At 45.1% G+C, this 13,794-nt stretch overlaps 1 protein-coding gene across 3 annotated transcripts in view; it reads right to left on the bottom strand.

The window, feature by feature from the left end:
- Window positions 1-3,183: 3,183 nt before the first annotated feature.
- Window positions 3,184-13,794, bottom strand: part of CTCF (CCCTC-binding factor) — a 46,252-nt gene continuing 35,641 nt past the window's right edge. Inside the window, exons 8-12 of one of the 3 annotated variants that reach the window (XM_079759618.1) lie at window positions 11,815-11,975; window positions 11,118-11,300; window positions 10,349-10,484; window positions 5,842-6,006; window positions 3,184-4,700 (exon numbers count right to left, since the gene is read on the bottom strand). In XM_079759618.1, the coding sequence (XP_079615744.1) occupies window positions 4,522-4,700; window positions 5,842-6,006; window positions 10,349-10,484; window positions 11,118-11,300; window positions 11,815-11,975 (824 nt within the window). In that variant the 3' untranslated portion in view covers window positions 3,184-4,521. Of the gene's footprint in view, window positions 4,707-5,841; window positions 6,007-10,348; window positions 10,485-11,117; window positions 11,301-11,814; window positions 11,976-13,794 lie in introns of all 3 variants that reach the window. The other 2 variants (XM_079759617.1, XM_079759616.1) reach the window with 2 other exon arrangements.

Here is a 13,794-nt window from a genome sequence, read left to right on the forward strand (position 1 = left end):
CACCAGGGGGTGCTGTCCGCTCGGGGATTCCCTCCCCGGCCCACCCTGGTTAGTAGCCTGAAAAGCCCAGCTCGGGAGGGGAACACGGGGGCGGAAAGGCAGGGGCGTCTGTTTTGGCAGGAGTGTGGAAATTCTCCCAACACCCGGGTCGGGTCCTAACCTGGAGGACCTAATCCGTTACTACATCTAACCTGGAGACTGTGACACCCTTCTCCGTGGCAGAGGTTCCTCAGCTTTCATCAGGTTCAGGCTGCGTCAGGCGAGAAAGTCCACGTGTGTGCGCTCCGGGGTCAGCCTTGGGCTAAAACCTGAAACCAGAGGGCTTCAGGGAGGGATCCTCCTCTGAGTGTGCCTTCTCCCGGACCTGGATTTGGGGAGGGGAAACCACTAGGAGAGAGGAAAGCTACCGTCTTCAGGGCTGGGAGGGATCCGCCTGAGAAGCACGCTGCCTTATAAAAGACCAAGGACCTAGAGTTTGGAAGGTTCACACGAGGGGATTAATTTTCCCCCCTTCCATCACTTATGGATAAAGAACATTCTCTGCCCTGCCCACAGCTCAGCCAGGCACAGGTGAGATAACCACGAGTAGGGGAGAGATACTGGGCAGAAATCTCCTTGGCTTCTTTCCCGCCTCCAGCTACCCCTCCTCACTTGGGGCTCAGAGACAGTGGGAGCACCTTCTCATCTCCCTTTGTTGAGGTCCACCAAGGACTGGGACAAAGTGGGAAGTAGAAACTGAGTATTAACAGCTTGGGGGCAGCCATCTCTCCACTCAAACAACAGGCTCCCGGTGTGAGAGTTGAGAGCGGACGGGAGGACTCAGCTGGAGAGGGAGCTATGAATTCCTGCCACCGAGGCCAGAGGAAGTCCCGCTCCGCGGCCTTTCAATGTGAAAGGAGTCAAGAGCTGGTTAAGATGGAACTCTTTCGAAGACCACATAGAACCTACAAACTGCTTTTAGGGTGAGAACTCACTATGGCCAAGTGGTCAAGAATGCAGGTTCTCAAGGCAGACTGCCTGAATTCAAGTCCTGGCTCCATCTCTTACCAGCTGTTTGACATTGAGTAAGTTACTTAACCCTTCTGGGCTTCCAGTCCCCGTTCCAGCTGGAGCTATTAACTTATCTCAAAGTGTTGCTTGTAAGGATTAAATATTAAGAGATGTGCTCACAACAGTGCCTGGCACTCAGTGAACACTCACATTTGCCAAGTCTACCATGGCAACCCTAGGACTTCAAAACAACCACAAAAACGCCACCTCATTAGGATTTTCCTGTTTAGAATAACAAGGATGAGAACTAAAAGAGGGAATGACTGCCAAAGGGTTGGAGCTGTTACCTAGGTGGAGACTCTGGGGAGCGGGGCGGGGGGGCGGGGGGGAGGCTCGAGTGCTGGGAGGGAATGCAGGGGGCTACGGAGAAGGAAACCAGGATCAGCATGTAGATCAGACCAGGGGTGCTGAGCTAGCCACAAACCCTCATTAACTGCTGGCACTCAGGGTGACAGAGACAAAACAAACAGACCAAGTAAACACATGGGACTCAATTCCAACAAGCAGTGAGTGACTCAGTGAGAGGGGGAGGCCTTCAGCTTGTTCAAGCCGGCTTCTATGTTCCAGACAGCATGACACTCCGTGGGCGCGCAGGAAATGCTAAAAGGTCATAATGAGGAATAAGCCCCGCCTGCTCCAGTAGCACAAGCGGACAGGCCAGGCTGCACCTCCCAGCGGCGCCACAAGGCTCCCTCAGATGGTTTTAAAGGACAAGAGCTGGGCAGCAGTGGACGGGCAACACCACTTCGATGTAACTATTTCTTTATTCCAGTACCTACTACGGTTTAACAGTGGGGAAGAGTGCTGTAGACAGGCCAGGGAACTTCCCCATAAGGTCTCAGGTGTGGAGTAATAATGAAAACTGGCTTTTGCTGAAGGTTTTATTTTATGTATTTTTTAAAAAATATTTTTGATTTCAGAGAAAGGAGGCTAGAAACATAAATTATCATAATCATCGATTGGCTGCCTCCTGTACACCCCCTACTGGTGACCGAGCCTGCAAGCTGGGCCTGTGTCCTGACCAGGAATCGAACCTTCACCTCCAGGTTCATGGGTCAATGCCACACCAGCTGGGCAGTTTTATTATTTTATTTTTTTAAACTTTTTTATTAATTTCAGGGAGGAAGGAAGAGGGAGAGATAGAAACATCAATGATGAGAATCATTGATTGGCTGCCTCCTGCACGCTCCCCACTGGGGATCAAGCCTGCAACCTGGGCATGTCCCCTTGACCGGAATCGAACCTGGGACCCTTGAGTCCGCAGGCCAACGCTCTATCCACTGAGCCAAACCGACTAGGGCCAGAGTTTTATTTTTAATGAAATCACATAGGATTATCAATGGGAATCCCTTTTCAGCCTCAACTACCATGAGCATGTCACTTTTCTTGGACTCCCTCTATCTAAAACAAATTCACATTTTAACTTTCAATGAGAAATGAAAGCTCTGCTGAAGATAAACATCTCCCTGTTCTGCAGAGATTTTCTATTATAAATACCTAACAACTGTTAAAAGCCATGTGCTCTGAGAGAATTCTAGTTGGGGGTACTCGGTCCCTGTGGGGGCTAGCCTATGGGTGGGATGGAGATGAAATACTTGACTGCCTAGTATAGTCTTGAGGCCCCAGATGATACATTTTCCTGGAGATCTGACTGTCCAGGAGTCTCCCCTGGTGATCATTCTGTCTCCCCTGTCAAATCAACTTCTTTATGACAGACTGGCCAGCTTCCCTCTGTTCAAATCAACTTCTTTATGACAGACTGGCCAGCTTCCCTCTGTTCCCCTGTACTTGGCAGAGCTTGAGGTACTGATCCCAACCCTTTTTGAGCGGAGATCCCGAGGACAGAGCTTCCCATCAGCTCCTTCTACTCTAAGCTCTGGGGCCCACCCCCTTGGCCATGGGGAACCCACTCCCTAAAGTGAGTGGCTCATGGAGAACGGCAGATGTCCATCCCCTTACACACACACTTTCAGGGAGTTAAAACTTGGAACAGGATGCACTTAGTATCCCATCTGCCAGGATCACCTCCCATCTGCTAAAGAGGAAGTGGTCACACAGCCTGCCTTTACCTCAGGCCTGTACCACCTGAGGCCACACATGTGGACCTCTTTGGGCTTCTCACTAGACAGGAATCACAGAAGACAGTGTTTGGAGCACTGTTAATCCGTTATGATTTATTAGCTGTACAGCAGTAGATCCTCCTCCCCAGCTTTCAACCCCATTACATATTTTATTACAGGTCTCATGTTGGTGTCCTAAAATAATGAAAAATATCACACAGTACAGCTAAGTACAAAATATATCAACCTAGAGTCTGACAGCTAACTGATGGCTCTCTTAAAAGCAATACACAGAAGAAAAAAGTGTTTGAAATCAACAAGACTGAGGCTCTCTAAAAAACACATTTTAAACATGACAGTTCATGTGCAAGAATCATTTTTAGTTGGTTTTGCTTCACATTATTAACCTTTTTTTTTTTTTTGCATATCCAAAGTTTAAATTACTGACCTAATGAAAATTTCTGGCCCAGCTTTTAAGGGACTGCTGTGACCTGCTCATAATCACCCTTCTGCTTTAACAGAGGATTTATAAAACAGAAAATTCAGCTACAAACAGAGCAAAGAAAATGTGGATGGGAAATCATAACTGAAAGTTAATTGTACAAGGTTCAAATGCTGGCTCCACGGGCTGGAAATCACGATCTTCCACATGGGTGTCCGTCTCTAGTGGGCAGCAGTCTGGGTGCTGTGCTGCTACATGATTGCGATCCGATTCCTTGTCAACATTTACACACTACAGTCTGTGGTAACTTAATTTGCAAGTAATTAAAATGCTGGGTTTTCTTACACTGCACTTCTTTTCAACCTCTTAATTAATGGAAAAGATTAAAATGTAAAAAAAGTTATTTACAAGCTTGACCATACCAGAAACTTTGCCAAGAAAGAGGCAAAGCCTTCAGGACAAAAACTGATCGTAGCATGCCATATTATTGGTGTGCAGCCGACTCCAAGGAAAGGGAGTCAGGGAAAAAGCAAAAGCAAAAACCAGTTTAAAAGTCTAAGTCCTTCCCACGTCTGCATTTACAATTGAAAACTCTCCTGGGAAGAAGACCATAGAACTCTGGGCAACCCGGTGGCTGTTCTGGAGTGGTTTACCATAGCCAGAAGGAGGGTCCAATGTCTCTGTTTCCATCTAAGAAAACCAGTTAGGCGTCAACACTGTCCTTAGCACTTCCTGGTAAACCCCCAGGGACTCAGAACATTCCATGATTTGCTAACATCAAACGGCAAGTTCTAGTTAAATCACATTTTCCTAACATCATCCTTGAAGTTTTAGTTCTCAGTATGTTTGGTAAAACGGTGTAAAATGGTGCTTTTCCCAAAGCCGAAAGAAGAAAAAAGGGAGAAAAATTAAGATGCAGGCCGTTTAAACACAGCCCTGAGCAGTCCTGGTGAAGACAAGGCCCTGCCATCACCGGTCCATCATGCTGAGGATCATCTCAGGGGTGAGGTCTCCGTTGGGGGCATCTGTGGCAGCGGGCTGGGCCTCCTCTTCTTCCCCCTCTGCAGGCTCTGCATCTGGCTCTTTTTTTACTTGAACTATAATGTTCTCAATTGCACCTGTATTCTGATCTTCAACCTGGATGATAGCTGTTGCTGGTGAAAAGGGGCACGAACAAAACAAATGCTCCATTAAAGTCCTCAAAGATGGCAAAGGTCCTTCCAGACTTGACACTAAATGGATATTAGCAATTCAGGAAAGTCTTCGTAGTTATACAGAGCAAGTCAATAAAAAAAGACTGAATGATCTAAACGTGGCCACACATAAAGCCCAAACATTCTAGAAACTATCAAAGAAGAAAATGCTGGCAGTTACCTTCATATGCCTCCAAAACTACATATTAAAAGCCTTAGTTTTCCTTTATGTCATAAATTTGGCCTTGCAATAAAAGTCTGAGACAGGCAAAAGATGCGAACAGCATGACCAGGATCACAGAATGTGGGATGTAGGTCTGTTTCATTTGATTCTAGCTCTTCCACACCCAGGGCCCTTCCACCAGTTTGTTCATTCACGTGTGTACAGGTGAAATGGTTCCCAGGACCTATAGTTAATCACCCTACTGTAATATACATCTATACAGGAGGCTCAGTAAATACACTTAAAAAGTAGATTAAACCCTGCATTTGTTAAAGAAAAAACAAAACACACCAGCTTTCAGGAGATCTAGACCAACACATGAGTAGAATAGAGACCTGAGTTCCCTAGAGCCTGCCCTCACAGGGCTGTGTCTAGTATAGGACTGCTACCCACTGGCATATGTGGTGTGAAGTGGAGGGTGACCACCTCCTCGGTGTCTGCTCATCAATCAGAAGGCCAGCAACTAAATCACAGGCCTGGGATTCTTAATAGGAGGACCAACCTACTCACAGAAACTGCCCCCCCCCACCCCCCACCCCATCCTTTCAAGTTGGGCTCCTTTACATTCATTACCCATCAATTCTGCCAGCTGACTGTGACTTTGGTGGTTTTGTAAAACCTCCCACATTAACAGCACCCATCGGGTAGAACATAAGCACCCTTCTATGCTAAGCTTTTATTCACTGAAATGTAACAGGCCTCATGTTGCCCAGTAAAAACTAAAAAAAAAAATATTCGCTTCCTGAGTTTGTTCCTGGCAGGACCCTAACTTGGTCTCATGGCTTAGTTTTCATCTTCCCCAAGAACACGGACCTGCATAGCTTCCCCACGTGCTGGGAGAGGATGCCAGCCAGTAACGGAGGGGAGACTTACGCTGGGTCTGTTTGGGTTGGTTGGTTCTGCCGGGGGGGCGTCCTCTCCGCTTCTTGGCAGGTGGTGGGGCTGGGGTCACAGGCTGAGGCTCTGGCTCAGGCTCAATTTCCATAGCAGGCTCCTCTTCATCGTCATTGTCATCCAGGTCGGGCTCAGCATTTTCTTCTTATTAAATCAGGGAGAAGAGGTGGTGGAAGAAAAAATAACACAAATAATCATATACTCGGTGAAGATATGTATTTATTTTCATTGTTAAAACGCCCATTTTAAAAATGCTTTTGCTGCCCATTCGGTGTGGCTCAGTGGATGAGCATCAACCTAAGAATCAGGAGGTCATGGTTCGATTCCCAATCAGGGCATATGCTTGGGTGGCAGGCTTGATTCCTGGGAGGGGGCCTGCAGGAGGCAGCTGATCAATGACTCTCTCTCATTGATGTTTCTATCTCTCTCCCCCTCTCCCTTCTTCTCTGAAATCAATAAAAATATATTTTTAAAAAATGCTTTTGCTGAAATTTTTGCCTATCAGTCAAAGCAGAGTAAACTGGTATTGTGGCAGAATTAATAAGCAAATGAACTTGACTACTATTAATCATATTTTACATGGACTAGATATTTTTTCTTTAGCTTTAGACATCAGAATATTGAATTTAAAATTCTCACAGGCAACTTCATCTTATGTTAGTCATAACAAAACCACAAATAGTGTTTAAGTTGACAATAAAACTAATATTCCCTCTATCTATTCTACGAGGATAAAGGAGGACATTAACTGAAATGGACCCCTAAAGATGTGGTCCTGCTCATCTTGAGTGGGTGAAGGGTGTGTGTGTGAGTGGGTGAAGGGTGTGTGTGTGAGTGGGTGAAGGGTGTGTGTGTGAGTGGGTGAAGGGTGTGTGTGTGAGTGGGTGAAGGGTGTGTGTGTGTGTGTGTGTGTGTGTGAGACAGAAGCTCCTGATGCATTGTGAGATCTTGTTTTCCAGGATAAGTAGGAAGAGTTCTTTTAGGAGTACTATTGCCGGGCTTTTTAAAGGCCAAGTTTTTAGCCCTATCTGGTTTTGCTCAGTTTCTAGTGTCGGCCTGTGGACTGAATGGTCCCAGGTTCGATTCTGGCCAAGGGCACAAGCCCGGATTGCAGGCTCCACCCCCCCCCCCAAGTGGAGGGCGTACGGGAAACAGGCAATCAATGATTCTCTCTCATTGATGTTTTTATCTCTCTATCCCTCTCCCTTCCTCTCTGAAATAAAAAAAAATAATAAAAAATAATAAAGGCCAAGTTTTTAGAGTTAAAAGCCAAGAAGCACAGGTTGCAATCACTTCCTTCTTCCCAGCTTAATATCAGTATCAGGGTCATCCTTAATCCCTTACTTTGTCTCTAATGCCATCTATCTATATAAAAAGCCAGCAACCGTACCGCCATAAGGACCTCTGCATCCAGTGAACCCACCTGATGGGGTGGGGCCGGCCAGCTAACCTCCCACGGCCTCTTCCTGAAGCTGGCCCTGACTGGCCTCTCCCACCCCAATCAAGGGCAGGGTGCTGGCCACCCCCCACTGTGCCCCCTCCCCTGATCGACCCACTGCCCCTCCCCCAGCCGGCTCCACCCATGATTGCCCCCCTACCCCAATAGGGGGCAGGCCAGCCGGCCAACTTCCTGCAGCCCCTCCCCCAAACTGGCCCCGCCCCCAATGGCCCCCCACTCCAATTGGCCCATTGCCCCTCCCCCAGCCAGCTCTACCCCTGATTGCCTCTCCCCACCAATCGGGGGTGGGGCTGGCTGCTGACCCCCGATTGCCTCCCCCACCCCATTCGGGGCCTGTCCCCCCACCGCCCTTTCCCACAGCTGGCCCCGCCCCCAATCAGCCACCCACCCAATTGGGGCTGGGGCCCACTCAGCCAATTGCCCTTGGCCCCTCCTCCCAGCCTGTCTGGCCCTGATTGGGTCGGGGCAGGCCAGCTGGACCCCACCTGTGCTATTGTAGAAAAAATATTGATGAGCCTGATAACATATGCCTTTGAGCACTGGATTTCTTCTTTTTTTTAAAAAATATATTTTATTGACTTTTTACAGAGAGGAGGGGAGAGGGATAGAGAGTTAGAAACGACAATGAGAGAGAAACATCGATCAGCTGCCTCCTGCACACCCCCTACTGGGGATGTGCCCACAATCAAGGTACATGCCCTTGACCGGAATCGAACCTGGGACCTTTCAGTCCGCAGGCTGACGCTCTATCCACTGAGCCAAACCGGTTAGGGCAGAAACGTAGTCTTATGTGGCAGTGTGTCAAGAACTTCCCTGTTGAACTTATTCAGACCCCTTATTGACTAAGTTAGCCCAATGCCTAGAAAATGAAATAAATAAATTCAGTCAGAAATGGGGTGGGGGAGCACACAAAAAGGGTTTAAGGGTCAAAAGCTCACTGGCTTGGAGAAATTTGGGCAAAAAAACCCTTGAAAATAGCAGTAGACTCTGCTGTACAATCTCTGCAGATGACCAGGCAGAGCTCCTGGGAGGGGATACATAACTGCTTGGCCTTTGTAAGCCATGGGATGGAAAACCCAGACTGGGGGGTGGGGAGAGACTAGTATTAGGTATGAGGCCCAGAACCAAACTGTGCTCTACAAACCAGAATTCTTCAGCTAAAACATGCTTCTGGGGACGTACAATTAGGGACTGGCCCACAGAAACAAGCAGGGCAATACCACGGAAAGAAGGGATGTCTGTGGCAGCATGAAGCTCCGCAACTAAGAGCAACTCCTGGGACCTTCAAGGTCAGGGTTATCTGTGGTTCTCTGGCGATATTTGGGGCCTTCTGACCCCAAATATTCTTTGGCACCTCCTAATAGTCCACACATTTTCCTAATGATAGATTCTTAGTAGAGAGTCGTGTGTTCTTTTATAAAAAGCAAGCACACTGACATTTTAAAGGAAGTAATTCACTTAAAACTTTGAAACTAAACAAGGTACTGCTTAAAATACACTTTGCACTAAAAAAGGCAACAAAGTGGAGTGGGGGGGGGCAATGGAGCAATAAGGACACATATATAATACCTTAATCAATAAAGAAAAAAAAATTAAAAATATAAATAAAAGTAGCACTAGTAAAAAAAAAAAAAAGCAGCAAAAATAAATTGCTCCCAGCCCTAGCTGGTTTGGCTCAGTGAATAGAGCGTCGGCCTGCGTCCTGGGTTTGATTCTGGTCAAAGGCACATGCGCACCCGCCCCCCTCCATGGGGTTATGGACTCAATCCCCAGTAAGGGAGTGCAGGAGGCAGCCGATCGGTGATTCTCTCTCATCATTGATGTTTCTATCCCTTTCTCCCTCTCCCTTCCTCTCTGAAATCAATTTTAAAAAATTTAAAAAATAATAAAATAAGTTGCTTCTAGAAGAAGCTAACGTTCTGAATAGAAAAGTGAAGGTTTTTCTAAAATAAAGAAAAACTAAAGGGACCTTCTTACAGATCTACATATAAAAAACTTAGTGCTTTCATGAGCAAGTTTTATAATAAAACCAATAAAATAACTGAAGGTCTTTAATATATTTAATTTTCAAAAATTTTGTTCCCTTCCCACTACTTCTACTAACAAGTAACATAGAAAACAAAATGAGGAATCCTAAAAAAAAAAAAAAAAAAAAAAGAGGAATCCTTAGAAATAGCAATTAGGCACCATTTGTAATCTCCCCAGTCGATAGTGCTTCTGGGAAAGTGCATTCCCCAAAACAAAACCTCTCAACATTCTTTCCCATAAAAAGCTTAACTCTGTAGTCACAGATGTGCCTTCTCAACTGGGTGCCAGTAGACCAAGTGTCCACATTGTAGAACCTAACACTTTGGAACAAATTTGTATCCTCAAATGTGATTCCTACATTACCAACATCCTTGTTCTCCCTCGCTCTTCATGAGTCTAACACCTCAAAGCATACCTTCTGCCTGGATTTCATGACTAGAAAGGCAAAAACACCCCAAAGAGCATCAATGGTAGGAAAATAGGCCAAGTTTTAAAACATAAATGAAGAGATTAAGGAAGGAAGAGAAAGGCTGACCTTCAACAAATTTGACCAATACATCTCAAGGCTAGGCTGACAGAGGCAGTCAAACCAGAAGTTGGTCAAGATGCTTTAAGCAACCTACTTCATGTCCATTAGATTCATTGCTCAAATCTAGACCAGCTTCCTAAATGTGGAAGTTACGAACATAGAAAAGAAACTCTGCTGGCCTTAAAATATCAGTAATCTGAGTAAACTGAGTAAATATATTAATTTTGCTTTGCTTTAAATGAACATAACTTATAAGGTATTATTAAGCAATTTCTAGAATGCCATTAGAGAAAAAAAAGAAAAAAAATGCCCCAGAAACAAACTAACTGCTGTTGTAAATATATACACACACTAGGAAGATTTGAGGTTTAAAGGAAGCACTAGCCTACTTCTACCTCCCAGCATATCCGTACATAAAATGGGAACCAAAATCTGCCATGTTCAACTAAACCAAGAAACAAGCCACTTACCACTGTCAGAGGAGTCTTCTTTTTTAGAGCGCATCTTTCTTTTCCTTCCACGTTTACTCTTCTTCGTTTCTCCTCCATTTTCTCCTTCTACACCATCTGGACCAGCACAATTATCAGCATGTCTTGCCATGGTATTCTAATAAAAGGAACAAACCCTCTTTCACATTACTGAAAAAGTAAAGATGAGCACTGGAAGTTCTCTTTATTTTAGTTTAATAAAATAAAAACAATGGAGTATCTATATTAAGTCTGAATGTCTGCTAAAATATGCTCTCCTCATTCAAGGAATTGATCCCCATTTGGAGGGGGACAAGAGGGAGAAAGAAGGGAGGGAGAAAAAGAGGAGTCCTTCAGAAGATGACGTTGGGTCCCCTGAGTGGAGGGCTCAGCAGCATGAGGCAAAAGGGGCCGGGGAGGATCAGACCAGCTCCCTGTCCTGTGCAGATCTGACTAACATGGTCCCAAATGAAGACCCTGGACAGAACTATTGGGGAACTTCCTACCAGCAGAAGGGTTCACACATGGATACAACACCTCTATGTCTATGACCTCAGTGGGAAGAACTGTCATGCCTTGCAGTGGAAGACCAACAACACAATATTAAGAACCATTATAATTTGACTTGAAGTGGTGAACACACAATATAATATACAGATGTTGTATCATACAATTGTATAACTGAAACCTATATAATTTTATTAACCATGTAACCCCAATAAATTTAAAAGAAAAGAAAAAAGAATAGAGGATGTAAAGCTCTGACTCTTACCCGTCGTGTGAATGTTTTCCCACACTTAGAACAGACAAAGGCCGCAGGGACAAAGTTGGGGTCATGGTAGCGTTTGAAGTGCATGTCGAGGAGTTGTTTCTGGCGGAAGGTCTTGTCGCAGTGGCTGCAGGCATAAGGCTTCTCCCCGGTGTGGGTGCGCTTGTGCATGATCATGTGCCTCTCCTGAAAGAGCGCGTTGGGGCAGAGGCTTCAGAGTCTGTCTGTCAGAGGGCTGCTACCCCAGCTACCACCTGTGTGCACAGGGCTGACAGGCTTTTCTCTCCCAAGGATCTAGGCTTGTTGGGAAAATAAACTAATCTTTACTGGGGTGAACTACTGCCATAAATCCCAGGCAGATATGCCCACTCCTGCCAGGCTGATTCTTTGGATCATTCCCAAGCATCAGGCTCCAGGACCAAATTCTTCCCTTCTTTCAAGTCCTAAACTTAATCTCCACAGTTCCAAGAAAGAAGTCAGTAGTCTGCCTGAGGTGGGGGTGGAGTGGGTAAGCTGTGACTGAATAAAACATCAGCTGGAGACAGAGATACAATCAATAGAACCTTTGAAGATATTCCTCACAAATCATAGTTTGCACATACTATCCTTAAAAATAGCCACCATACAAGGTTTGTAAGAACCCTTTGATGAAACCTGACACCCACGAGGCATCAACTGCTTTGTAACCATGAGTCTCTACCTGTCTGCAAGCGTAATCACACTGGTCACACTTAAAGCGCTTCTCATTCTTGTGTGACTTCTGATGCTGAATGAGGGCATAGCGCTCATGAAACACAGCATCGCAGTATCGGCATTTCTTGCCTTGCTCAATATAGGAATGCTGCTTTCGCAAGTGGACACCTGAAAGCAAAATATAGAGCCCAGTTTAACTTTTGAAAACATAAACAAGCATTTCAACAAGTTAATATTACATTTATTTCTGCTTCTTAAAAGAATTATGCTATTATACAGAAAATTAATTAAAAGGAGGAATAACTACAAATGTGAGGAGACCAGTTAAGATGCTGAAACAGGATAGGTGAGAGAAGATGGTGGCTTGGATAAGGATGACAGCAATGGATATGGGAAGAAGGGGAAGAACTGATGAGAAATCTAGGAAGCTGAATCAGCAGGATTTAGTAATAGAGTGCAGAAGAGGAAGGTGGGTGTTAGGGACAATTGCCTGGTTTCTAGCTCAGAAAACTAAGTAGACCAGTTAAGAAACTTAAAAAAAAAATTTTTTTTAAATATTGATTTCAGAGAGGAAGCGAAAGGGAGAGAGAGATAGAAACATCAATGATGAGAATCATTGATTGGCTGCCCCCTACACACACCACACTGGGGATCGAGCCCGCAACCCAGGCATGTGCCCTTGATTGGAATCAAACCTGGGACTCTTTAGTCCTCAGGCTGATGCTCTGTCCACTGAGCCAAACCAGCTAGGGCAAGGATTCAGTTTTGACATGTTGCATTTGGAATGCCAACAATATCAAAGTAGGGAGAGGGATGGCAAGGTACAGATGGTTATATAAGCCCAACTCAAAGGAACATAAATTTAGGAGTTGTTAGAATTTGAGTGAGACCATGGGAGCTGATGAAATCACTAAGCAAAAAGAATGGAAAAAGAAGAGTATGAGTCATATTTTAAGAAATCTAAAAGTTAATGCCAGGAAAAGGGTTAAAATAAGAAAAACTTGAGAATGAACAGTCAGAAAAACAAGCCCAAGCCAACAGGATGCAGTGCCATGAAAGCCAAGGGAAAAAAGTGTTTTAAGGAGGAGGGCAAAAAAACAACAACATGAAAAACAAAAGAACAAAACAAAAGAGGAGGGCACAGACCACTACAAACAATGGTGCTGAGACAGCAAGGGTAACAGGTAAGAGCCATGTTCCCTATGCTCTACCACACAGGGTCATTAGTAATTTTAGCAAGTCTCTTTATAGAGTGATGGGGCATACTCCAGATGAGAAGGAAATTAGGAGCAGTGGAACAGAGAATGTGAGGGACATAATTCTTTATGAGGGTTGGCTAGGAAGGAGATGAAAGTTAAACCTGGAAGGGGAAATAGTTTTTTAAAGACAGGAGAGGAAGCCCTGGCTGGCGTGACCCAGTTGGTTGGAGTGTCCTGTACACCAAAAAGTAGTGAGCTCGGTTCCCGCTCAGGGTGTGTACAGGAGGCAAGTGATTGATGTTTCTCACACTGATGTTTCTCACTCTTTCTCTCTCTCTCAATCAATAATAAATAAAAATAGACAGAAGAGGCACAAGCATGCTTTGAGTTGAGGGGATACATCAAGGAGTGAGAACGTGAACGGAAGTTATTGAGGCAATATTGATGGTGTTAAAGGCTGCCATGACAGGAGAGTGGGATCAAGGCAAACGCAAAGGGATAGACCTGAGACAAGATGGGACAAGAGAGGATGAATGGATGAATATAGACACAGGTAGGTTTGATAACAGAAAATCTGGAGTTTCAACCTGCTGCCTTAATTTTATTTTTAAGTAGAAAAAGAGGTCACTCACTGACACCAGGGAGACAGAAAAGGGAAGATTAGAGGCTTAAAGAGAGTGATTTACCTAACTGTCACAGTGCCTCCCACACAGCAGGCACCTAAACATTTGTGGAATGAATCAATTGAACAAACTCACCGAGGAGAATGGGAGCACTCCTGACAAGGA

Source organism: Cnephaeus nilssonii (genome assembly GCF_951640355.1).
Source record: "Cnephaeus nilssonii genome assembly, chromosome: 20".
Lineage (NCBI taxonomy): Eukaryota > Metazoa > Chordata > Mammalia > Chiroptera > Vespertilionidae > Cnephaeus > Cnephaeus nilssonii.